Genomic DNA, 27,500 nt, shown 5'->3' with positions numbered 1-27,500 from the left:
ATTAAAATCTATCACCACCCTAACCATTACAGTAATGTAAAAAACAGTAAATATACCGAGTATTATTCATATTGTTTATGAAATTACCTTTAAATTGTGTTTTATTAACATCTACCCCAATCATTACAGTAACGTAAAAACAGTAGTTATACCAAGTATTATTCATATTATTTATTAAATGACCTTAAAATACTATTTTATTAACGTCTACCCCTACCCCAAACCCTCACAGTATTGTAAAAAACAGTAAATATACCGAGTATTAATCATATTATTTATGAAACTATTCATTAAATTGTCTTTTATTAACGTCTCTACCACTTAGTAAATGTAAAAAAGTAAATATACATTTTATTATTACTATTATTTATTAAATTATCCAATACACTATATTTTATTAACGTCTACACGTACCCCAACCCTCAGACTAATGTACAAATATTAATTAATCACCAAAAATCGTGCTGCATATTGATGTGCGTATCCGCAGCTGTATCCCTTCTAGACTCTGAGTTCTCGGTGTCTCCCTCTGCCGGACCAGCCGCTCATTACCGCTGTACACATGTCCAGATTTCCCCTCATCCGCAGCTTTAGTGGATTTTAGGAGATTATTAAAGCCCTGACAGGCTTTAGGCACACTAAACCATCGCAGTAATGTAAAAAATAGTAGTAATACCAAGTATTATTCACATTATTTATTAAATTATCCATTAAATTGTATTTTAATCTACCCCAAGCATGACAGTAATGTAAAAATCAGCAAATATACCAAGTATTATTCATCTTAATTAATTAATAATTAATAATTATCATTGTTTAACGTCTACAGGTACCCCAACTCTCAGAGTAATGTTCAAATTTTATTTAATCACCAAACACCATGCTCTATTGATGTGCGTATCCGCAGCTGTATCCCTTCTAGACTCTGAGTTCTCGGTGGTGTCTCCCTCTGCCGGCTCAGCCGCTCATTACCGCTATCAAACATGTTAGCCGCTGTGCACCTTTAATTGTCCAGATTTCCTCTCGTCCGCAGCTTTAGTGGCTCTCATGAGATTATCAAAGCCCTGACAGGCTTTAGAAGCTCTAAAGATCACAATTATCTCGCGATTTGTAGTGATTATCTCAAATCTCACGAGACCTGCGCTTTTGTTGACGATCTCCAGGAAACGCAAAGCTCCGGTTGCACCTTTTCCGCTTTAACAGGAAAGACGAAGACGTTTCACTTTGTGGAAACCTCTTTCTTGATCATTTATACTACTTCTCGCTTTCAGTTTCCTCCACTTCCAGGAAATAGCGACCTGCAGAGTTTGTATACCACTTGTGGAGCCGCTCTGAGGCCTGTGTGTGGCGCATTATGTCCGCGTGAAAGCATAAGAGTCGTATTTGTTAGCATTTGAAGCTGATTCGGATCTTGAATTGAGTGTAAACCGTAGTGCAAACATGCCGGGCGCGCGCGAGATTGGGTTGGTGGGTGCCGCGCTCGCGTTCACTGGAGGCGTCGCGTGCGCGCTCTGCTACCTGACGCAGAAAACAACACAACAAGAGCCAAAGAAAAAACCCAAAGAAGAGCCCAAAGAGAAACCAGAACACGAGCATAAAGCCAGCAAGACTGAAACTGCACGAAAAACGCCCTTAATAACAGAGGTTTGTGGATTTAGAGCTTTAATTAAAGGGTCAGTTCACCCAGAAATGTTCATTTCCTCACACTGAAGTGGTTGTAAACTTTTCTTCTCGTAAAAGTCCTGTGAAATTTAAATAGCATTTAGTTTTAGATGTCAGTATCAGCATGCTAGTGTTAAAGATGATGTATGTGAGTGTTTGACTCTTCTACAGCATAAATACACCATCATATGTGTGCAGATATTCAGATACTCTGCTTTGGAAATGTGCGTTACACCCCATTTACACGGGGCGTCAGCGTCAACACTTCCCATTCACTTTGAATGGGTGACGTCAAGCGTTGCCGTACTGCATTGTGGATCCATCGGCACCGCTTCAGAGGTGTTGCTCGCTGCAGAAGTTGGGACTAGCTCAACTTTTCAATTGCCTACGGAAGCATCAGCCAATCAGATCGCTGTATGCATATACAATTTCATTGGCTGACGCTGCAATGACGATCGCGTTAGCCCCAACTTCAGACACACCTATAATCAAGCGTTGACGCTGAAGCCCCGTGTGAATGGGGTGTTACGTGCCGGAATGGCTGTCTTTCGCTCCTTTTAACCCGCCCACTAACAGTTTAGCCAATTATATTTCAGCACTCGGGTTGCCTTGATGAAGTTCAAGTTGCTGTTTCGCCTAAACGGGTCAACATTTTTTTAATTCTTCAGTTTCTCATCAAATCCAGACCAATTAAAATGCTTTTATTATAATACCTTATTCAGACATTGTCAGATCCCGATTGTTGTTTAGATGACCGTCACTTTAAATGTAAATGAGACTGTGCTCTTCTTAAAAGAGGGTGGAGCTACAAATGCCTGTGTGTCGAGTAGCGTCTTACTGCAGACTGCAAGACAGTGGCGTAACATGAAGGGGCCTTAAGGCTGATTTATACTTCTGCGTCAAGCGCACGCGTATGCTACAGCGAAGCCTACGGCGTTGACACATAACCCTTTGCCGTGGCCGTCGGCGTCACTGACGTGCACTCAGGGCCGGAGCAAGCTGAACTGCCGCTCTAGGCAGAGGACGATCATGCAGCCCTCAACCCCAATGTGAAAATGAAAGTGACCGGTTATGAAAATGAAGTGAAGTGTTGCGGACCTCTTTTCCAGCGCACTATGCGCGGATATAACTGAGGACGCGCGGGTGCTGACACTGCGCTTTCTATTCTGCCGCCCTATGCGCGGATATAACAGGACGCGCGGGTGTCGCAGACCTCAATTCTGCCGCCCTATGCGCGGATATAACTGAGGACACACGGGTAGTGATGGAGGTGTCGCTGACGCCGCCCTCTCTATTCTGTCGTCTATGCGCGAATATATTTGAGGACGCGGGTTGTAAGGGAGGTGTCGCGGACATAACTGAGGACGCGGGTGGTGACGGAGGTGTCGCGGATGCCGCCCTCTCTATACTGCCGCCCTAGGCGGCCGCCTAGGTCGCCTCTATGGACGCGCCGGCCCTGCTTGCACTTCTCAAAAAATGTAACTACACGTCGCAACGATGCGTAGCGCAAGCTCTGTGATTGGTCGGCTTGGTAACGCTGACGAGTCTGGGCAGGCCTGAGAGCGGCGCAAGCCCAATGGAGCGATTGTTTACAAGTGTGGAGTCCCCTGAAGGAGCTCCGGATGGAAAGTTTTGTTTTGTGTTTACCTCATAGTTAAAGTTGTTGCACGTCCGCCGGTTCCTGCCTCAAAATGAGCGAGTTTGAGCCACTTGTACATTCAGGAAGTGTTCAGGAAAAACAAAACACCAGCGAAGAAACTCGACACAGAGGAACATTTACACCTCACTGCCATCTAGCGTTTCAGAAGTGTTATTGCAGAGCAACAGAAACAGCGTGCAGAAGTATAAATGCACGGCAAGGCGCAAGGCATGCGCCGTGGGTCACGCCGATCACTTGACGCAGAAGTATAAACCAGGCTTTAGAGGTGTAACTGGAAAATATGGAGCCATGTCAAAACTATGTTGTCAGCAAGATGGCGCTGTACATCAGTTATTAACGTCTACATCTTCCCCAACCCTAAACCCAACTATCACAGTTTTTACCGTACAACCGTGGAGGCTTTCATACTTGACACGCTCGCCATTGTACTGTTGTACTGCAGCCACAAGGGGGCGATGCTGAGTAGGCTAGTCAGCGAGTGGAGTTGCTAAATGAATGAATATAATAATGCTGTATATCAAATGAATTGGCTGTGGATAAGTTTGGAGAAAACTCGTGAAACATTTGGTAAAAGTGTTCTCTGGTAAGTGTTTCCGTCATCTTGCCAACAACGTCTCGTTGTGACGTCTCGCATGGTTCAATGGGATCTCGATAACTGCAAGTTACACCCCTTCATCTTACACCCCCGCCTTGCAGTCTGCAGACAGATACACTTGTGTGCGTCATTAGGGTGTCACGATCCTCCAAATCCTCGATTCGATTACATTTTCGATTCTTAAGTCACGATTCGATTTTCGATTATGAATAATTAATTAATTAATAACGAATTAATTATTTGTAGCCTACCGTTTAAACTACCTGACCTCCATGGTCTTTGTTTTACCCATAAACAAATCATACAGTAAATTAATAAAGGTAAGTTACACACATAATCACCAAAATCTATCTATTTAATTAATCAATCTATTAAAGAAACGTTGGCTAGAATTCTGCATTTTAGCCTTAAATTATAGAGAGACATATGTTATATAGGCCTATATATATATACATATATATATATATATATATATATATATATATATATATATATATATATATATATATATATATATATATATATATATATGTATATGTGTATATGTGTGTGTGTGTGTGTGTATATATATATATATATGTATATATAAATATCGCAATATATATCGCAGGGAAAAAAAATATCGCAATGTAAATTTTTTCCAATATCGTGCAGCCCTGTATTACACGATCATAATACACTGTGATATAGCCTGGGTGGTTAGTTCGTTGCATTGTTTTGTTTTCTCGCTACAATCTCGATCCGCTTAATAGGGCAGAGACCGTCTCATTCAGGCGATCTCGGACTGATTGATTTGGCGCGGATGCGAGCGCAACTGCTGGATATATGCCAAACAAACCGCGCTAACGGTGGAAACAAGACAGATTACGAAACAAACGTCTATGTGTGAAAGCACCGTAAGATTGTATTTGCACACAATTGACAGACAGTCGCAGCACGCAGCTCTGGCTCGATCTGGCACGCAACAAGGCAGCACTGTACACTGACCCGAGCGTCTCGCACGCTGGTCCCAGGCCATCGGGCAGTCCTTATTGTCGAGCCCTGAAGGTTTAAGCCCTGTCGACGGGTCTCCTGCGTCTGCACAGTTTAACAAGCACTTCAACAAGCATGTTTTGGCAAAGCCAAGCTGACGTGACATTGGTGGCGTGGCAGCATCGACGATTCTATTTTTTGATTCGATAATCGAAATTGAGCATAAATTTCGATCGATTTTCGATTAATATCGAAATCTTGACACCCCTAGTGCGTCAGCATTGTGACAGATAAAACCGTCAACTTCAAGTGTGATTATAACAAATACAATTAATTCACGTTTACCATGAGAGGCTGGAGATATTCACACCCTGCTGACACACAACTGTATTTAAACCCCTTATTAAAGTGATTTTTCCATAACTGCTCCCCTTTAACACTCTTTTGGGCCTCCTGTCGTTTAATCCAGCTCTTCTGAAGCGGCTTGACTCTCCATCCTGCTGTGATTTCAGTCATGAGTTCTGCTGTAATGGTGAAGTGTGTGCTCTGTGTGTTCACAGCCCAGGACTGCAGGCACTCAGGTGTTGGTTTTGGGTCTGGACGGAGCAGGAAAGACCAGCTTACTGCACTGTTTCGCTACAGGCAGCCTGGAGCAGGACGTCAGTCCGACTCAAGGCTTCAACGCCGTCTCCATCAACAAAGAAGAGCTGCAGATCGAGTTCTTAGAGAGTAAACACTGCTCCGTTACACACACTTAATGCCTGCATCCCAAAAAATATCATGATCCAATCCCAGACTATGCATGCAATGATCAGACGAATGCATCAGTCATTTAATCGTTTTCTTTCAGCTTAGTGAATTTAATAATCAGGGATCACCACAGCGGAATGAACCGCCAACTATTCCATGCATTGAGTAAATCTAAAGTATTTTATTAAAAAGAAAAGAATGGTGCATAACATAAACATCTAATGCATGCTGTCAATTTGCAAAAACATCAAGAAACATGGTAAAAAATGATAACTGCATGTATTTTTTCAAAAGGGTTTATAAAGAACAATTAAAATTAAATATAATAATAAAACTTTGTCTAATTAAAATGTCAAATCTTCTTTAAATGTAAATAAAAACATGTTATAATAAAAAGAAACTGCATGCATTGGGTAAACCCAAAATCTTTTATTTAAAAATAAATAAACAAAAGATGGCATTACATATACTCGTCTAATGCAGGCGTCACCAAACTTGTTCCTGTAGGGCTGGTGCCCTGTAGATTCTAGCTCCAATCCTAATCAAACACACCTGAACAAGCTAATCAAGGTCGTACTAGGTATACTTGAAACATCCAGGCAGGTTGGAGCTAAACCCTGCAGAGACACACCGACCCTTCAGGACCGATATTGGTGACCCCTAATCTAATGCATGCAGTCACTTACATTAACAAATCATGGTAAAATAAAGAGTAATTCCACACACTAATTTAATATTAATAAAGTCATTTATTAAAGTCATTAATAAACTGCATGCACTTATCTAAAAATGTCAAATCTTTTTGTTAAAAATATAAACAAAAACATAAGATTAAGTTTCTCAACCATGTTCCTGGAGGAGCACCAGCTATGCACATTTTCCATGTCTCCTTAACCGAACACAACTGATTCAGATCACCAGCTCATGACAGACAACAGAGACATCCAAAACATGCAGTGCTGGTAGTCCTCCAGGAACATGGTTGAGAAACACTGATATATCCTATAATAAAAATAAACTGCATGCATTTAGTACATCAAGGCATTACATATACTGATCTGATACATGCAGTCAATTTGTAAAAAAAACATTAGTAAACTAAAGGGTAATTGCATGCACTGATTGAATAGACGTAAAGTTGCTTTGGTTAAACTGTCAGCACTATAGTCATTGTCTATGGCAGGGATGGGCAAACTTGATCCTCGAGGGCCGGTGTCCCTGCAGAGTTTCGTTCCAACACTAGTCAAACACACCTGAACATGCTAATCAGTGTCTTTAAGATCATTGATATATACACTAGATATCACATAGGGACCCTGAGCATGCGTCAATAGCGCCGCCATATTGGTACAGTGCTCCCAGGACAAATGTCATTCAGCCGCACTAGTCAAGACAGAGTTATTACGTGAAGATGCGGTACTTTAGCGCTGCAAATGAGCAAACAAAGAAAACAAAGCACAAAGGCAGAACATTTCATAGGTAATATTAAGTTTTTTTCTGTTTTTGTATGTTCTTTTGTGCTAATCAGGTCACGTTATTGATGATAACAGTCACTTACTGCATTCACCATACGGCAAAGCAGCTCCAACTCGCACTAAACACTCGGCTTATGCTAGTTTTGTTGAATAAAATCAGCAAACAATGCAAAAGAAATATGACAACGAGATGCTGCGCTGCCAGAAACTGGTATTATTGTCGGCTAACGTTAGTGAAAGAGTCGTTCGGGGGATTCATTCACAAATGAATCGCTCCCTCCGTCAGTATGAGCAGTGAAAGCAGGAGAGGAGCTGTGTTTCAGGACATGATTAGATCAAGTTTAACAGGGAGGGTGAATAGTACATTTCTGTACACACAAACACAAGCTTTTTGTCAGGAATGCCCGTGCGGTCACTGATCCATCAATGTAGAAAAGTGATGTTAAATTATAATTTTCATAGTTAAAAAAACAAATTACATACTGACATCCAGGAAAACTCCTGATCACAGATATATGTGTATATCTCTGGCTTTGGATGGACACAGTCCTCCACTGTACCTTGGTCCCGCATTCATTTCAAAGGAGCGCTACCCTGTAGCAAGATGGCGGCGCTATTGACGCATTCCGTCCAACAGACAACAATAGGCCAGGCGACATCTAATGTATATATCAATGCTTTAAGATCACAAGAAATCTATAAGCAGGTGTGTTTGATTAGGGTTGGAGCTAAACTGTGTAGGACACCGGCCCTCCAGGACCGAGTTTGCCCACCCCTGCTCTATGGTCTAGAAAGGTGATACCGCAGATTGTTTACGTTCTGTTGCTGTGTGTGTGTGTGTTGTGCAGTCGGAGGTTCAGAGAAGCTGCGTGAGTACTGGCGGATGTATCTGAGTAAAGCTCGTGTGCTGGTGTTCGTGGTGGACTCGTCTGATCCGGAGCGATTCCCCCTGGCCAAACATCACCTGCAGCAACTCCTGTCTGCGGACCCCGGCCTGCCGCTAGTGCTGCTCGCTAACAAACAGGTGTGTAAACACACACAACCTTGCTGTCTGTCATTATTAATGTTTTCTTTATCTTAACATTTAATTTCCTTCTCTTTCAGAATTCTAAACTCAATTTAGAGATGTAGATTCAGTGCCCATAACTATGAAAGCCAAGAGAGCTCGTGCCCCATTCACACGGGGCTTCAGCGTCAACGCTTGACTGAAGGCGTGTCTGAAGTTGAGGCTAACGCGATCGTCATCGCAGTGTCAGCCAATGAAATTCAGTCAGCAATATGCCACTGTCTAGCTGGTGTATTTGCATACAGCGATCTGATTGGCTGACGCTTCTGTTGACGATTGAAAAGTTGAGCTAGTCCCAACTTCTGCCGCAAGCAATGCCTCTGAAGCGGCGCAGGCGGATCCACAATGCAGTTCAGCAACGCTTGACGTCACCCATTAAAAGTGAATGGAAAGCGTTGACGCTGACGCCCTGTGTAAATGTTGTGTTAACGTGCTGCAATTTAAGAAAACACATGCAGTTATATGTGTTGTGAGACAATCCAGCACATATGCTGTCAAACCAATGATGATGAAGGCCACAACTCCCATGATTCCACATTCAGAGTCATCAAAATACACCTTTGTTTGTTGTGAATACACGCCCACTAGTGGACAAAACTACACACTGTCCCTTTAAGAAGAAATATCTTCTGAAAGAGATCGTTCACCTAAAAATGATCAAATCTACACATTATTGACTTTCCCTCAAGTGTTTCCAAACTAATAAGTTTCCTTTTTCTCTTGAACACAAAAGAAGATGCTTTGAAAAATGTTCGAAGCCTGTAACCATTGACTTCTATAGCCGGAAAAACAAATGCTATGGAAGACAATGGTTACAGGTTTCCAACTCCTTTTGTGTTCAACAAAAGGAAGAAACTAGTGGTATGGTGGCTCAGTGGTTAACACTGTCGCCTCACAGCTAGAAGGTTGCTGATTTGAGTCCCAGCTGGTTCAGTTGGGGTTTCTGTGTGGAGTTTGCATGTTCTCCCTGTGGTGCTCCGGTTTCCCCCACAGTCCAAACACATGCGGTATATGATGAACTAAATTATCCGTAGTGTATGAGTGTGTGTGAATGAGTGTGTATGGGTGTTTCCCTGTACTGGGTTGCAGCTGGAAGGGCATCCGCTGTGTAAAACATATGCTGGAATAGTTGGCAGTTCATTCCGCTGTGGCGACCCCTGATTAATAAAGGGACTAAGCCATCGGGAAAATGAATGAACTGTCCCTTTAAGAACATTGCTAATCCAGTCCCTGGTCTATTCAACCTAATTAAACACTCCTGAATTCCTCCTGGATTTTGAGCATCAGTATGCCGTGTTCAGTGTGTCGTCTCTGTCTGCAGGATGTTTCCGGAGCTTGTGGGATCACGGAGCTGTATGAAGCTCTGGATCTGGGGAATGTTGGCGACGGGCATCAGCTCAGTGTGATCGGCACTCAGGTGAAGAAAGGGAAATGTGAAATAAACGCCGGTGTGCAGGACGCCAGAGACCTCATCATCGAGATGATGGCGAACCATTGACCACCGCTGACCACAGCTATTCACCGACACCAAAGAATCTTCAAAACACTAGACAATAACCATCAGCAGTAGGACAGAGACTAGATGACGTAGTTCAGTCTCCAGTTCCCTCACCGCTTACTCTTAATAAATAGTCACCTAGGCAAAGAGGCTCCCAGACCCAAAGATCAGCTGAATGGATTAAAAATAAAGGTAAAACTCTGTAAAATGAGCCTATTAAAGCAAAAAGGTGTTCCTTTTAATAATTTAACGACACTAAAATCTTACGATTGCTTAGAATGAGCAGGATAACGAAGCATTTTGAAAAAGATGCCAAAGATGATCATGTCTGCTGCTGCTGTGCATTATGGGAAGCTCGAGTATGTTCTGAAGATGTGTGTTTGTGTTAGATGCTTTAAAGCAGGAGTGTCAAACTCAATCCCTGGAGGGCCGAAGCCCTGCACAGTTTAGTTCAGGGGTCACCAATCTTGGTTCTGGAGGGCCGGTGTCCCTGCAGGGTTTATCTCCAACTTGCCTCAACACACCTGCCTGGGTGTTTCATGTATACAGAGTAAGAGCTTGATTAGCTTGTCCAGGTGTGTTTGATTAGGGTTGGAGCGAAAATCTCCAGGACACCGGCCCTCCAGGAACAAGTTTGATGACCACTGGTTTAGTTCCAACCCTGCTCCAACACACTTACCTGCAGGTTTCAAACAAGCCTGAAGGACTCAATTAGTTTGATCAGGTGTGTTTAATTAGGGTTGGAACTAAACTGTGCAGAGCTGCGGCCCTCCAGGAACTGAGTTTGACACCTGTGCTTTAAAGGCTTCATTATGTACAGTGAGAACGTCCTGTACTGCAAATGTCTGTATGTTTATTTTGCTTCATGACCTTTCTGTCCTTAATTGGCTTTTTAATACCAGATATGGAGTGAGGATTTGATGATGTTTTTGCGGCGGTGTGTTTTGATTAAATATGGGTTTTAAAAGGACTAAACGTGTTTGTCATTATTTGTGACAGACCTCCTCCTCCTCTAATGTGGGTTGTTGCCAGAAGGGATACAGGAATTTATTTTATTTATTAAGTGACCCAATAATTGCATTATACTAACGTCAACCCTAAACCCAATCCTCACATTAATGTAAAATCAATAATTACACAGATTAGGACTCATATTATTCAATAATTAACCCAATAATTGCAATTTATTAATATCTAACACTAAACCCAACCCTCACAGTAATGTAAAAACAGTGATTATAGCGAGTATTATTCATATTATTTACTAAATTAAGCATTATAATGTGTTTTATTAACATTTACCCCTACCCCAACCCTAAACCCAACCCTCACAGTAATTTAAAAACCGTAATTATACAGTGTATTATTGATATTATTCTTTAAATGACCTATTAATTGTACTTTATAAACATCTTACCCTAAACCTAACCCTTACAGTAATGTAAAACAGTAATTATGCAGAGTAATATTCCTATTATTTATTTAGTTACACATTAAATAGCATTTTATTTACATCTACTTCCACCCCAAGCCTCACAGTCACATAAAAATCTGAATTTTTGTACAGTGTCAGAACAAATATGCTGCACTCACCGGCCACTTTATTAGGTACACCTTACTAGTACCGGGTTGGACCGCTTTTGCCTTCAGACCTGCCTTAATCCTTCATATCAGAGATTCAGCAAGCTACTGGAAATATTCCTCAGAGATTTTGCTCCATATTGTCATGATAGCATCACACAGTTGCTGCAGATTTGTCGGCTGCACATCCATGATGCCAATCTCCCGTTCCACCACATCCCAAAGCTGCTCTATTGGATTGAGCTCTGGTGACTGTGGTGGCCATTTGAGTACAGTGAACTCATCGTCATGTTCAAGAAACCAGTCTGAGATGATTGAGCTTTATGACATGCTGCGTTATCCTGCTGGAAGTAGCCATCAGAAGATGGAGACACTGTGCTCATAAAGGGATGGACATGGTCAGCAGCAATACTCAGGTAGGCACAGGCGCTGATGCTCAATTGGTACTAATGGACCCAAAGAAAATCTCCCCCACACCATTACACCACCACCACCAGCCTGAACCGCTGATACAAGGCAGGATGATCCATGCTTTCATGTTGTTGAGGCCCAATTGTGAGCCGATCATCCGAATGTGTGAGCAGAAATGGAGACTCATCAGAGCAGCAACGTTTCTCCAATCTTCTATTGTCCAGTTTTGGTGAGCCTGTGTGAATTGTAGCCTCAGTTTCCTGTTCTTAGCTGACAGGAGCGGCACCCGGTGTGCTCTTCTGCTGCTGTAGCCCATCCGCCTCAAGGTTGGACGTGTTGTGTGTTCAGAGATGCTCTTCTGCAGAGCTCGGTTGTAACGAGTGCTTATTTGAGTTACTGTTGCCTTTCTATCAGCTGGAACCAGTCTGGCCATTCTCCTCTGACCTCTGGCATCAACAAGGCATTTGCGCCCACAGAACTGCCGCTCACTGGATATTTCCTCTTTGTCGGAGCATTCTCTGTTAACCCTAGAGATGGTTGTGCGTGAAAATCCCAGTAGATCAGCAGTTTCTGAAATACTCAGAGCAGCCTGTCTGGCAGCAACAACCATGCCACGTTCAAAGTCACTCAAATCCCCTTTCTTCCCCATTCTGACGCTCGCTTTGAACTGCAGCAGATCGTCTCGACCATGTCTACATTACTATATGCATTGAGCTGCTGCCATGTGATTGGCTGATTAGAAATTTGCATTAACAAGCAGTTGGACAGGTGTACCTAATAAAGTGGCCAGTGAGTGTATATTGATGTGCGCATCCACAGCTGTACTATTCCCCTAATGTGTCTATGTAGCATCAGTGATGTTCTCTTCAGAACTTTCCTGTTGTGTTGGTGATGTCACTCTGTTGTTAGATCTCCTTCGATGCCAGAGCAGGCCCATGTGACACGCTGGTTGCCATAGTAACAGCTTCCTAAGCAACAGCCTGTGTGGGTCTATTGTGACATTCAGTAAGCTTTTGGTTTCCCAGGATTCCTGTGGACAGAATGGACTCGGGTAAAGTCTGCCTTCAAAACAAAACACAAACTCGTGCTGTTTTACTTTGAATGTGCTAAAGATGTGTTCTGTTTGATTCATTGAAAGAGCCGGTGTTTAAGTCAGCGCAGCTGGATAGGTGAGTGCGTACAGTATTAGCTGAAAACACACTGTCTTTATATATGCTTTGTGTTTTTAAGTGTTTGCATGATGTGTGTGTGTTTGTGTGCAGGATTTCATTTCTAGCTCAACCAAAGAGGTCAAAGGCAGTCTGGGCCACAACACCATGGTAAAACCGTTTCTTTATATATAAGCATAACTTAAATCTTTCAATTGATATATATATATATATATATATATATATATATATATATATATATATATATATATATATATATATATATATATATATATATATATATATATATATATATATATATATATATATATATATATATATATATGTGTGTGTGTGTGTGTGTGTGTGTGTGTGTGTGTAAATATTAAATATTTCCTAAATGATGTTTAATAGAGCAAGGAAATTTTCACAGTATGTCTGATAATATTTGTTTCTTCTGGAGAAAGTCTTATTTGTTTTATTTCGGCTAGAATAAAAGCAGTTCTTAATTTTTTTAAACATCATTTTAAAGGCAAAATATTATTAGCCCCGTTAAGCAATATAATTTTGATAATCTACAGAACAAACCATCGTTATACAATAACTTGCCTAATTACCCTAACCTGCCTAGTTAAACTAAATGACCTAGTGAAGCCTTTAAATGTCACTTTAAGCTTTATAGAAGTGTCTTGAAGAATATCTAGTCTAGTCATCATGACAAAGAGAAAATAAATCAGTTATTAGAGATGAGTTATTAAAATTATTATGATTAGAAATGTGTTGAAAAAATCTGCTCTCAGTTAAACAGAAATAAAAATAAACAGGGGGGCTGATAATTCTGACTTCAACTATGTATATATATATTCAATTACTCATTCATTGTCTTTCGGCTTAGTCTCTTTATTAATCTTTGGATGCCACAGTGGAATGAACCGCCAACTTATCCAGAATCTGTCTTACGCTTCCCAGAACTGGGGAACAGCCATACACACTCATACACAGCCAATTTAGCTCACCCAATTCACCTATAGCGACTGTGGGGGAAACCGGAGCACCCAGAGGAAACCCACGCCAACATGGAGAGATCATGCAAACTCCACACAGACCTGCCAACTGGCTCAAACCAGCAACCTTCTTGTTGTAAGGCTGTCGTGCCACCCACTGCACCACCATGACTGCCTATATTTAGTAAATTCTCTACCAACTGAAAACATGATCTTTTTTTAATAGTGATTTTCAAATAATTCTAATATTTTGTTCTTTTATGCCAACAATATTAAGTAAATATAATGTTCCACGGAGATACTTTGTTAATTCCCTACAAAAACATATTTGGTAACTCAATCTTTTATTGCATCGCTAAGAACTTCATTTAGACAACTCTAAAATTATATATATACAGCTCAAGTCAGAATTATTCGCCCCCCTTTATATGTTTTTTTTTCTTTTTTTTTTTAAATATTACCCAAATTATGTTGAACAGATTCAGGAAATTTTCACAGTATGTCTGATAATATTGTTTCTTCTGGAGAAAGTCTTATTTGTTTTATTTCAGCTAGAATAAAAACAGTTCTTAATTTTTTAAACATCATTTAAGCTCAATATTATTAGCCCCTTTCAGCAATATTAGTGTTGGATTATCTCCAGAACAAACCACTGTTATACAGTGACTTGCCGAATTACCCTAACTTTACCCTAATTACCCTAGTGAAGCCTTTACATGTCACTTTAAGCTGAATACTAGTGTCTTAAAGAATATCTAGTCTAATATTATTTACTGTCATCATGACAAAGAGAAAATAAATCAGTTATTAGAGATGAGTTATTAAAACTATTATGATTAGAAATGTGTTGAAAATGTGTTGTGTGTGTGTTGTGTGTGTTTAGGGTGTTGACGTGGGGGAATCAGGAATCGATTCGTCCTCTGTCCCGTGCAGCCTTGCAAGCTGTTCCGAGTCCCAGAATAAAGGCTCTGGCTCAGCATAAGAAAGACCTGGCGCTTCAGATTCAGCTCAGGTATACCTGTACACACAGCAGAAGCAGATCATCTTCATTCAGATCTTTTTTTTAGTTAGTAGGTTCATTATCACAAAAATGGGTTATTCATAAACAGTTGAAGTCAAAGTTATTCGCCCACCTGTGAATTTGTTTTTTTTTTAGAAATATTTCCCATACTGTAATTAACCCTAACAGATTCAGGAATTTTCACAGTAACTCCTTTAATATTTCTCTTCGCTATGTATATAAATAATATATATGTGTGTGTGTTTGTGTGTGTGTGTGTGTGTGTGTGTATGTGTGTGTGTGTGTGTGTGTGTGTGTGTGTGTGTTTGTGTGTGTGTGTGTGTGTGTGTGTGTGTGTGTGTGTGTGTGTGTGTGTGTGTGTGTGTGTGTGTGTGTGTGTGTGTGTGTGTGTGTGTGTGTGTGTGTGTGTGTGTGTACAGTTGAAGCTAAGAATTATTCGCCTCCCCTGTTTATTTATATTTCAGTTTAACGGAGAGCAGATTTTCTCAACACATTTCTAATCATAATAGTTTTAATAACTCATCTCTAATAACTGATTTATTTTCTCTTTGCCATGATGACAGCACATAATATTAGACTAGATATTCTTCAAGACACTAGTATTTAGCTTAAAGTATTATATATATCTATATCTATATAGCAACTAAAGTATGTCCAATAAAGTGCATCAAACAGAATAAAGCTGAATAAAGGTTTCCTGCAGCAGAAAAAAATATGAAGAGATAGAAAAATACAGTCCTGTCCAGCAGGTGGCGCTAATGCACCAACAGATGCACCTCAAAAGCAGATGAAAACTATTGCGAAATTACACAAATCCCAAAAAATACACGGCTATGTTCCGAACTATTTGCGTCAGTCAAATCTTATTGCTTATTAAGTATTATTAATAGACTATCCTATTGCTTAAATAGTTAATAATAGTTAATCAGGCAGTAGTTATTGAGGTATTGAGTTGGATTGTTAAGTATTATCATGCAGAGTGTGTTTTATTTAAGTACTAATAGACAGCATAGACAATTTTAAAGTTAGAATTATTCGTCCTCCTGTTTATTTTTCCCGCAAATTTCTGTTTAACAGATTTTGTTCAGCACATTTCTAATCATAATAGTTTTAATAACTAATTAAAATATAAATATCTCTAATAGCTGATTTATTTTCTCTTTGTCATGATGACAGTAAATAATATTAGACTATAGATGTTGTTCAAGACACTAGGATTCAGCTTAAAGTGACATGTAAAGGCTTCACTAGGGTAATTAGGGTAAAGTTAGGGTAATTAGGCAAGTCATTGTATAACAGTGGTTTGTTCTGGAGGCAATACAACACTAATATTACTTAAGGGGGCTAATAATATTGACCTTAAAATAGCTTTAAAACAATTAAAAACTGCTTTTATTTTAGCCGAAATAAAATAAATAAGACTTTCTCCAGAAGAAACAATATTAGAGGAAATACTGTGAAAAACTTCTGAATCTGTTCAACATCATTTGGGAAACAACTGAAAAGGAAACAAAAAAATTCAAAGGGGGGCTATGGCATTATGATGTTTTACAAATCAGTGATTCTTGAGTGAACTGACTGCATAGCGAGAGCTAAACCTCGCAGATTTGTCAGTATATTTGATCAGATTATTGCAGAGTTGTCTGTGAGCTCAGGTTCAGCTTCTTCAGCTCGTTCAGGAGGAACATTTACATCCGCTTAATAATGAATGTCAAGCTGAAGTCAGCGTTCAGTGTGTGTGTGTGTGTGTGTGTGTGTGTGTGTGTGTGTGTGTGTGTGTGTGTGTGTGTGTGTGTCAGTCAGTGTGGCCTTTTGCACTCTATACAAAGCAATCCATCATCCTCGCTCTGCAATTTGTATGATTTTGGTTAAAACGCAAAAGGACACACTGACTGACACACACACTTGCTTCTTTACACTTCACACTGTACACTTATTAAAAGTGACTGGGTTGTGTGTATCCTGGCAAACACGAACAACAAATCCCTGCTGAAAAATCCAGCTTAAACCAGCCTAGTCTGGCTGGCTGGTTTTAGCTGGTCGATCAGCCTGGTTTTAGAGGGGTTTTGGCCATTTCCAGCCTGGTCTTAGCTAGTCAGGCTGGGAGATGACCAGCTAAAACCAGCTTGACCAGCCTAAACCAGGCTGGTCAAGCTGATTTTAGCTGGATTTGGCTGGTTGTTTCCAGGCTGACCAGTAAAAACCAGCCTGGAAATGGCCAAAACCCCTCTAAAACCAGGCTGATCGACCAGCTAAAACCAGCCAGCCAGCCTAGGCTGGTTTAAGCTGGATTTTTCAGCAGGGATTTCACCGACATTTTATGAGGGAAAACTGTATTAAATAGCTCTCTCTGTCCAATGACGTTTTCTCCATGCCAGTGTTAACATAAATTAATTCCCAATTAGTGCAGTCTTAAAAATGCTGGAGTTGTCAGAAAACCCCAATGTTGGGTCAAATATGGACAAACCCAACTGATTGGTTTAATAGTGTCAAGAAAGGGGAGCTATTATGCAAAAATCACTTTCAAAAAGGGTTTGCTGTGTCAGCAGTGTGTGAATATATCCAGCTTCTAATTAAAAAACAATACTAATTGTGTTTTGTTCTAATCAGACTTGATCTAATCAGTCTGCAGAAACACTTTGATTGACATTCTTCCTTTGAACGTGTCATCAGAGGGGGAAAGCCCCGCCCACTAGTGCCAATCTCTCCCTCATTAGCATAGGACGTTAGTCGTTAGTCTATGCTGACACACAGACATTTGTAGCTCCGCCCTCTTTTGAATGAGCACATCTCCAAGAGGGGTCAGTTTCAGAGTTATAAAACATAATCTGTGTACTATTTTAAACTGAAACTTCTCTACACACCCATTGGCAAATCAGAGATTTATTTGACATCTTGTAATAAGAGGTATAATAGGTCCCCTTTAAAAATGGGAAGCACTAATAACCTTGGTGTGAAGCCAGCGTTTGTTTCTGTGTCCCTCTGAGAGATCTGGCTGTGATTAAACGCTCTCCTCTCACTTCTTCCTAATGAGCATCCTGCAACACTCGTCCTATTGTCCTCCATCAAAAGGCGGATTCAGTCTCGGATGTCACACTCTCTCTCCGTTTAATCACCCTGCAGGAAAGAGGAGGAGGAGGAGGAGGAGAGGATGATGATGAAGAGTCGGCGTCCGTCCTCTCATTCAGATCAGTACGAACTCATCAGCAGACTGTCGACTCCCAGAACACGAGGCCGGAGCGCTCAAAACCAGACGTGAGAGAAAGCTTCCCCGCGAGATTAAAACAAAGTCTTAGTGTCAGTCTGTTAGTTTTGAGGATATCCATAAGCGAGTGTGCTCCAAAATGATGACAACATTTGCGTTTGGAAGATTTAAAACTGATATAAACATGAAAAGTTTGCAGTTTGTCACTTCCGACACCGCGGAATGAACCGCCAACTATTCCAGCACATGTTTTAAGCAGCGGATGCTTTTCCGGCTGCAACCCAGTGCTGGGAAACACCCATGCACACTCATTTACACACTCATACACTACAGCCAATTTTGCTCACCAGTTCCCCTATAGCTCATGTGTTTGTGGGGGAAACCGGAGCACCTGGAGGAAATTGAACATGCAAACTCCACATAGAGACGCCAACTGGTCAAGTTGGGACTCGAACCAGTGGCCTTCTTGCTGTGAGGGAACAGTGCTAACCACTGAGCCGCTGTATTGTGTTTTTAAATATAGCTCCGGCTGTGAAGGAAGCCAACATTCAACATCCTGTGTGTGTGTGTGTGTGTGTGTGTGTGTGTGTGTGTGTGTGTGTGTGTGTGTGTGTGTGTGTGTGTGTGTGTGTGTATGTGTGTTGTCAGACAATAGACGATTGTCCGTCGTTTAACCTCTGGCAAGTCTTGTGTTTGACCGCAGAGTCCCTCCAGAAAATCTCGGATCTGGGCTCTGGTTTCCTCTTCATACCTCATTTATATATTAATTTACATATTTAATTTTTCTGTTGGGCGACACGGTGGCTCAGTGGTTAGCACTGTGGCCTCACAGCAAGAAGGTCACTGGTTCGAGTCCCGGCTGGGTCAGCTGGTGTTTCTGAGTTTGCATGTTCTCCCCGTGTTGGCGTGGGTTTCCTCTGGGTGCTCCGGTTTCCCCCACAGTCCAAACACATGCGCTATAGGGGAATTGATTAGCTAAATTAGTCGTAGTGTATGAGTGTGTATGGGTGTTTTCCAGTACTGGGTTGCATCTGGAAGGACATCCGCTGTGTAAAACATCTGCTGGAATAGTGGGCGGTTCATTGCGCTGTGGCGACCCCTGATGAATAAAGGGACTAGCATAGTGTTGTTGATGTTGCTTTTGAGGGAATTCATTTGAAGTGAATCATCTGTGCAGCAGACCGTCGCGCTCTTCTCTGCACTCTGCTTCATGTTTTGAGGGTTTTTTGAGAGTTCCCTCTGTTTTTAAAGGAGTTACGCAACATCTTGAAAACACATGTGCCTCAAACCAGAGCAGAGTCGTGTTTTTGATCAAACTAAGCAGCTTAGATTGGGCATGATGATGATGTTTTAGAAAGCTGTTATCCACAGGGTTATTTTGTAGCTGAATCTATTAAAAAGTTAATATATAAACAGATCAAGTTATATTATTAGTGTTTCTGTCGGCGCAGTGTTTCATATTGTCATGAAGATAAACAGAAAATAAAATCCCCATATAGACATTTTTAGCTCACACTTTATTTTGATGGTCTGTTTGTTGATTTTTAGTTACATTGCATCTACATGCCAACTAATTCTCATCAGATTATAAGTAGACTGTGAGGGTTGGCTTAGTTTAAGTTGACAGAGATTCTCATAGTCAGTTAAATGTTAGTTTAGTTTTAGCATATATTAAGCAGACAGTCTACTGATACTCAAATGGACCATCAAAGTAAAGTGTTACCCATTTTTACAATGAAACTCATTTTAAATGGCAGAAACACAAAATTAATAATATAAACTAAATTAAATTGATTAACAATTAAAATAAAAAAGTATTAATAATAAACCAAAAATAATTAATTAATAATTATAATAAACTAAATTTAATTAATTAATTAAATAAAAAATAAATCTAGCAATAAACTAAAAAATGTATTAACTAAAAATCAATAAATTAAATGTTATTAATTAATTAACAAAATAAAATAAAACTAATAATAAACTAAAAATGTAAAAACTAAAAATCAATAATAAAATAAATTAAATTAACCAATTAATGAAATAAAAATAAAACTAATAATAAACTAAAAATGTAAAAACTAAAAATCAATAATAAAATAAAGTAAATTAACCAATTAATAAAATAAAAATAAAACTAATAATAAACTTAAAAATGTAAAAACTAAAAATCAATAATAAAATAAATTTAATTAATTAATTAATTAAAAATAAAACTAATAATAAACTAAAAATGTATTAACTAAAAATCAATAATAAATTAAATGTAATTAATTAATTAATTAAAAAATACACTAAAAATGAACTAAAAATGTAAAAGCTAAAAATCAATAATAAAATCAATTAAATAACTAATTAATAAAATAAAAAATAAAACTAATAATAAATGTAAAACTGTATTAACTAACAATCAGTAATAAAATAAATGTATTTAGTTAATTAATAAAATAAAAAATAAAACTAATAATAAATGTAAAACTGTATTAACTAACAATCAGTAATAAAATAAATGTATTTAGTTAATTAATAAAATAAAAAATAAAACTAATAATAAACTTAAAAATGTATTAACTAAAAATCAATAATAAATTTAATTAATTAATTAATAAAATAAAAATAAAATAATAATAAACAAAACAATTTATTAACTAAAAATCAATAATACAGAAAAATTAAATAAAGTAAATTTAAAGTGAAGAAATTTATGTATAAAATATCATAATAATGTGTCTGTGTCTGGGTTGTTTGTGTGCATGACTGTTTGTGTGTGCTTGTGTGTTTGTGTGTGACTGTCTGTGTTTGTAATTATGTCTATTATGTGTGTGTTATATGAGAGTATGAGTGTGTGTTTACCTATGAGTGTATGTTATGTGTGTACTGAATGTGTCTGTATGTTAAGTATGTGTATGATTACATGTTTACCTTTGTCTATGTGTTAATGTGTGTATGTTTGTGTGTGTGTGTGTTTTTGTGTGTGTGTGTGTGTGTGTGTGTAGCTTTCCTCATTCTCCGCTGTGTGATCATGACTGCCCCATCTGGCATGTGAGTCCCAGTGTGAGGAACGCGATCGTCTCTCCTCGAATCCTCCACCTGGCGAAACCCAAACACAACCACCCCAACTTTACCAGCAACAGACAGGTCAGAACACACACACACACACACACACACACCACAAACACACACCACAATCAGCCCAACAGAGCCAAACACACCACTTCCAGCAGCAATAGACGCGTCTACTGCTTCATCACTGCTCTATTGATGTGTTTTGTGTGTGTGTGTGTGTGTGTGTGTGTGTGTGTGTGCGTGCGTGCGTTTGTGCAGTGGTGTTTGTGTGTGTTTGTACATCCATGTATGTTTGCATGTGTGTTTGTGCATGTGTGTGTGTGTGTGTGTGTACCCATGTGTTTGTGTGTGCATGCATGTTTGTGTGCATTTATGTGCTCATGCGTGTGTGTGTGTGATTTCGTGTATGTATGAATGCATGTGTACGTGTGTGTGAGCATGTTTGTGTGTGCATGCATGTGTGTGTTTGTGTATTTGTTTGTGTGTTCATTCATGTGTGTATTTGTGTCTTCATATATGTGTGTGTGCATGTGTGTGTGTTCATACAGTATATATGTTTGTGTATGTGTTTGTGTGTTCATGCATGCGTGTGTGTGTGTGTGTGTGTATGTGTAATTGTGTGTGTGTGATTGTGTCCAGAACGTGCAGACCCTGATCTCATATGCAGCTCAAACGGCCCGCATGACGTCCAGACTCCAGCAGCTCTCCCTGCCCAGACTGAGAGAGAACACACACTTCTGTGAGCCCGGACCACCAGAGAGCCCCATCACACCCGTGAGCACAATACACACACACACACACACATTAACCTCAACATAACAATAACACAACATAATATTAAATAGGGGGTGACACGGTGGCTTAGTGGGCAGCACTGTGGCCTCACAGCAAGAAGGTTGCTGGTTTGAGTCCCTGCTAAGTCAGTGGTCAGTTCTGTGTGGAGTTTGCATGTTCTCCCCGTGGTAGCGTGGGTTTCCTCAGGGTGCTCCCTCACAGTCCAAACTCATGCTCTATAGGGGAATTGATGAACTACATTGGCTGTAGTGTATGAGTGTGTGTGCTAATGAGTGTGTATGGGTGTTTCCCAGTACTGGGTTGTGGCTGGAGGGGCATCCGCTGTGTAAAACATATGCTGGAATAGTTGTCGGTTCATTTCGCTGTGGCGATCCCTGATGAATAAAGGGACTAAGCTGAATGAATGAATAACTGCAAGTCAGGGAATGTTATACGTAAGGAATAAAGTAGATCCAGCCGGTTGATGTTGCAGAATAAAGCCAGGCAGGCTCATCAGCAGACTTGTAGAAGACTGAAGGGTTTATTCTGAGAAAACAACCATCCTGATGTACTTTATCCAGCTTATGGCATGTCTAATCACCACAAAACATCAAAATTAGACACAAAACATTGCTCTGAGCTGAAATCGTTAATTATTTATTTATTAATTATTCAAAATAAAGCATGGAAGGAATTTGAACAGTGTCCTGGCTGGTTAAAATCCTCTAAAATGTGCTTGATTTAGCATTAAATACAAGTATTGCAGAAACACAAAATACTGGAGGGACTCCTCGACACAAATAATTAAGAGTTATTTTCAGATAAACACACAGTTAAAGTAGTTCCGGCAGGTTTGGAGCGCATTACAGCTTTATATCACTCCGCTAAATGATTAGCGTTATTTCGCAGCTACAACAGTCAAAAATCACATCAAAACACAACAGAAAGCTTTGGAGGAGATGTGCAACAATGGAGACGTTTGACAAAATCCTGGCAAATAAACTCTCAAACACACCATCTGAACAGTGCCTGAGTGTTTGGCTTGTCTTTCAGGTGTCCAGAGGAGCGAGAAAAGCCACAGCGAGTGCTCGAATCCGCAGTTTATCCACTCCTAAAGCCCTCTCCAAAGACTACATCCCACCCAGAGACCCGACGTGGCGCTCCTGAAGGACCTTAGGGACGTGAACGATTCACTCAAGATTCATCATCTGAGCTTTACTGCGGTCTGTCATCTTCTCACACTGTTTTCCTCCTCTGTCAGGAGCTTCCTTCGCTCTGCTTTTCTAATAACACTCTCAGGTTTTGGCCTGGACTGATATTATTATTGTTAGCCTGCTGCCAAACTCAGCTCCTCAAACAGGGCCTTGTGTTTCACTCCTGCACTGTGTCCAGAGCGTCTCTTCTGCACTCACTGGCTGGAGAAATCACCGTGAGATGATCTGATTATCCGCATCTGGTTTGCAGATCAGCAGAACTTTCATTCATCACAGATCTCACTGATCTCACTGAAATCACGTGTATGTAACTCCATGAATAGGACTCTTCAAGTCAAGTAATTTAGGTGTCAGCATAATATGTTGCTCTTAATGTTGTCTATTAGTGCTCTGGAACATTTGCGTTTAGTTGAATAAATTGACGAAGATAAAATAAATCAGTTAGTAGTAATGTGTTATTAAACTATTATGATTAAAAATGTGTTGAAAAATCTATTAAACAGAAATTGGTGAAAAAATAAACAGGGGGACTAATAATTCAGACTTCAACTGTACATTTATTTATTTACTTGCATATTTATTAATTTATTATTTTATTTATCCATGAATTTATTTACTCTATTTATTTATTTGCATATTTATTTATAATTTTATTTGTGCATGAATTTTTGGATTTATTTATTTATTTATTTATTTATTTATTTATTTATTTATGTATTTATTTATTTATTTATTTATTTGCATTTTTTTTATTTTTTATTTTATTTATGCATGAATTTTTGGATTTATTTACTCATTTATTTATTGATTTGCATATTTATTTATTTATTTATTTATTATTTTATTTTTATTTATGCATGAATTCATGGATTTATTTACTCATTTATTTATTTATTTGCATATTTATTTATTTATTTATTATTTTATTTATGCATGAATTTATGGCTTTATTTACAGATTTGCATATTTATTATTTTACTTATGCATGATTTTTTGGATTTATTTACTCATTTATTTATTGATTTGCATATTTATTTATTTATTTATGTATTTATTATTTTATTTATACATAAATTCATGGATTTATTTACTCATTTATTTATTTATTTGCATATTTATTTATTTATTTATTTATTTATTTATTATTTTATGTATGCATGAATTTATGGATTTATTTACTCATTTATTTATTTTTGCATAATTATTAAGTTATTATTTTATTTATGCATGAATTTATGGATTTATTTACTCATTTATTTATTTGCATATTTATTTATTTAATATTTTATTTATGCATAATTGTATGGATTTATTTACTCATTTATTTATTGATTTACATGTTTTTTTATTTATTGTTTTTGCAGGTTTCATCCTCTATAAATCACTGCCTTGCTAACCATTAATAAGCAAAATCTGTCCCCAGTTGTACATTAAAATAAAGTGTGACCTATTATTATGTGTGTGTTTGTGATTTTGGATGAACTGCACATCACATCACTCCAGTTTCTCTCTCTCTCTCTCTCTCTCTCTCTCTCTCTCTCTCTCTCTCACTCACTGATTTTATTTCCCATGATCCTCCTGTGACCCGCGGGTGACAGATTCCTGTAGTGTCAGTGGAGTTGTTGTGGAAACACACAAAGCTGCGTTTCTCCTTCTGCCACTGAGATCCAGTGAACAGATCGAGTTCTCTCACTGTATTATTAACTCTTCAGACAGAAGCGGGTCAGAAGCCTGTATTAACACAGACTGACCACTGCATGATTCAACTGTACCACACTTCAGAGACTAAACAGGGGAGGTGTTTCATTATGCAGCAAATCTGAAAATATAAACCTGAATGTAATGGTTCTGCCTTTAACTAGAGGTTAAAATATTGAGTAACGCAAACAGAAAATGTAATGCTATGCAGCACTCACTAATGAGACTACACTCACCGGCCACTTTATTAGGTACACCTTACTAGTACCGGGTTGGACCATTTTTGCCTTCAGAACTGCTTTAATCCTTCATATCAGAGATTCAACAAGCTACTGGAAATATTCCTCAGAGATTTTGCTCCATATTGACATGATAGCATCACACAGTTGCTGCAGATTTGTCGGCTGCACATCCATGATGCCAATCTCCCGTTCCACCACATGCCAAAGCTGCTCTATTGGATTGAGATCTGCTGACTGTGGAGGCCATTTGAGTACAGTGAACTCATCGTCATGTTTAAGAAACCAGTCTGAGATGATTGAGCTTTATGACATGCTGCGTTATCCTGCTGGAAGTAGCCATCAGAAGATGGAGACACTGTGCTCATAAAGGGATGGACATGGTCAGCAGCAATACTCAGGTAGGCTGTGGCGTTGATGCTCAATTGGTACTAATGGACCCAAAGAAAATCTCCCCCACACCATTACACCACCACCACCAGCCTGAACCGCTGATACAAGGCAGGATGATCCATGCTTTCATGTTGTTGAGGCCAAATTCTGACCGGAGCATCCGAATGTGTCAGCAGAAATGGAGACTCATCAGAGCAGCAACGTTTCTCCAATCTTCTATTGAACCAGTCTGGCCATTCTCCTCTGACCTCTGGTGTTGAAGATGAACACAGAGACTCTTGATGAACTCTGGGATCCTGCTGAAGGCTTTCTTCTTCATTCCAGATGACTTTATTAATCAGTGATTTGAGTCATGTCAGAGATGTATGGATGCAGTCCTCCAAGCTCATGATGGAGTCAGACACAATATTCATTCTGTCTCCACTGCAGCAGGACTTTATATTCTATACTGGACATTATTTCTGTTCAGTGATGAGACTTTAGTCTGAGCAGAGTCAGACCGCACTGTCCTCATCAAATCAGTCAACATCAAGACATGATCAGATTTATTGAGCTCAAATTAGTGTAATCTAGAGGCCTTTACCTTTCATATGAGACACTGCTGATACCAAATGACCAACAAGAAGTCAAGTTATTACTTGCTGCTCATAAAACTCGGATAGGCAGCAAGAGTTTTGTCAGGTAGTGTAAATTACATATTTTTATTTTATTTACCAGAAGGCCTTCGAGTACATTCATTCATTCATTCATTCATTTTCTTTTCAGCTTAGTCCCTTTATTCATCTGTGGTCGCCTCAGCGGAATGAACCGCCAACTTATGCAGCATATGTTTTACGCAACGAATGCCCTTCCAGCTGCAACCCATCACTGGGAAACCTTCAATTACTTGAAAACTTCATAATTTGACCAGCTTCTGTGATAAATTTTATGTTATTTTTCTTCCAGGATATCACTGACGCTGTTTCTTTAAACAGTCACTGCTGCAGTGTGTGTGTGTGTGTGTGTGTGCGTGTGTGTGTTCAGCGCTGCATCTGCTGCCGCAGTCAAATAAACTAGTTTGTTTTTCCGTAGAGGGTGTGGGATGTTTTTTTTTCACACCCCATTGCACAACACACAAACACACACAAACACACACAAACACAAACACACACACACACACACACACTGCATTGTTCATTCTGCCAACCTCACAATACTGCATTCTTCCTCCTTGCATTCTTACTTTTCTATTAAAGATTTCAATATTTTATGAAACTGCATCAGGATTCGATTCTCTTTTGTCTGTTTCCACATCAGTTCTGCCGTCCTCCATTTATCCTAAACCCCATTTCAGCTGATGTTCAGCATTTAGATGCATTCTGACAGTATGCACATGTTAAGCTCTCAGAGTTTCTACAGGTTTCAAGTTAAAATTAAGACTTTTTAAAACCTTTTTAAGACCTTAATGAATGAAATTTCAGACTCACACAAGGTTAAACGCTAAAGATTTATTATAATGGACAAGTTAAAAGCTTAAAAATACATTAAAAACAAATGTTATTATTCATTCATTCATTTTCCTTTAGCTTAGTCCCTTTATTCATCAGGAGTCACCACAGCTTAATGAACCGCCAACTATTCCAGCATATGTTTTACACAGCGGATGCTCTTCCAGTACTGGGAAACACCCATACACAATCATTAACACACACACACACACAAAATGGCCAATTTAGTTGATCAGTTCCCCTATAGCGCATGTGTTTGGACTGTGGGGGAAAACCAGAGCACCCGGAGGAAACCCACACCAACACGGGAGAAAATGATCAGACTTCATGGGGTAGTTCACCCAAAAATGTAAATTTACTCAATATGTATTCTCCCTTAAGTGTTTATAAACCTACTTATGTCAAACACGAAAGGAGATGATTTGAAGAAAGATGAAAACCGGTAACCATTGAATTCCATAGAGGTATCTGAAAGATATGATGTCCGTAGTATGATAGACATCATATTTATTTCCATAGTACGATGCTGAAAAATCCGTAACCAATGACTTCCATAGCATTTTTTTCGATTACTCTTGTGT

The 27,500-nt window shown here is 39.2% G+C and overlaps 3 protein-coding genes across 6 annotated transcripts in view; all 3 read left to right on the top strand.

Annotated features, from left to right (window-relative positions):
- rgs14a (regulator of G protein signaling 14a) overlaps positions 1–27,500 on the top strand; it is a 438,366-nt gene that overhangs the window by 85,293 nt on the left and 325,573 nt on the right. The window lies entirely within an intron of this gene.
- arl9 (ARF like GTPase 9) lies at positions 1,185–10,653 on the top strand. Of its 4 annotated transcripts, none has more exons than XR_015506904.1 (5): positions 1,185–1,644; positions 5,450–5,618; positions 7,963–8,138; positions 9,502–10,106; positions 10,454–10,653. XR_015506904.1 is itself a non-coding variant. In NM_001045387.1 (4 exon segments), coding segments are annotated over 4 exon segments (726 nt in total). In that variant the 5' UTR covers positions 1,185–1,440; the 3' UTR covers positions 9,679–9,906.
- On the top strand, positions 12,675–23,634 carry spmap2l (sperm microtubule associated protein 2 like). Its single transcript, NM_001442416.1, has 8 exons — positions 12,675–12,721; positions 12,809–12,839; positions 12,933–12,989; positions 14,706–14,834; positions 17,967–18,098; positions 21,045–21,186; positions 21,754–21,888; positions 22,942–23,634. The coding sequence occupies exons 1-8, from the start codon at positions 12,712–12,714 to the stop codon at positions 23,053–23,055; spliced, it is 750 nt and encodes a 249-aa protein (NP_001429345.1). The 5' UTR covers positions 12,675–12,711; the 3' UTR covers positions 23,056–23,634.

This window comes from Danio rerio, chromosome 14 (genome assembly GCF_052040795.2).
Source record: "Danio rerio strain M-AB ecotype USA chromosome 14, GRCz13ab, whole genome shotgun sequence".
Lineage (NCBI taxonomy): Eukaryota > Metazoa > Chordata > Actinopteri > Cypriniformes > Danionidae > Danio > Danio rerio.
Note: the sequence above shows the minus strand (reverse complement) of the source record. Positions and strands in the feature narration are given on the sequence as shown.

Bases quoted from the DNA above. Each gene is read 5' to 3' on its own strand.
- spmap2l (NM_001442416.1), top strand. The intron at 14,835-17,966 runs GTATACCTGTAC...ATCACCCTGCAG, and splicing joins GCGCTTCAGATTCAGCTCAG to GAAAGAGGAGGAGGAGGAGG. The intron at 21,187-21,753 runs GTCAGAACACAC...GATTGTGTCCAG, and splicing joins ACTTTACCAGCAACAGACAG to AACGTGCAGACCCTGATCTC.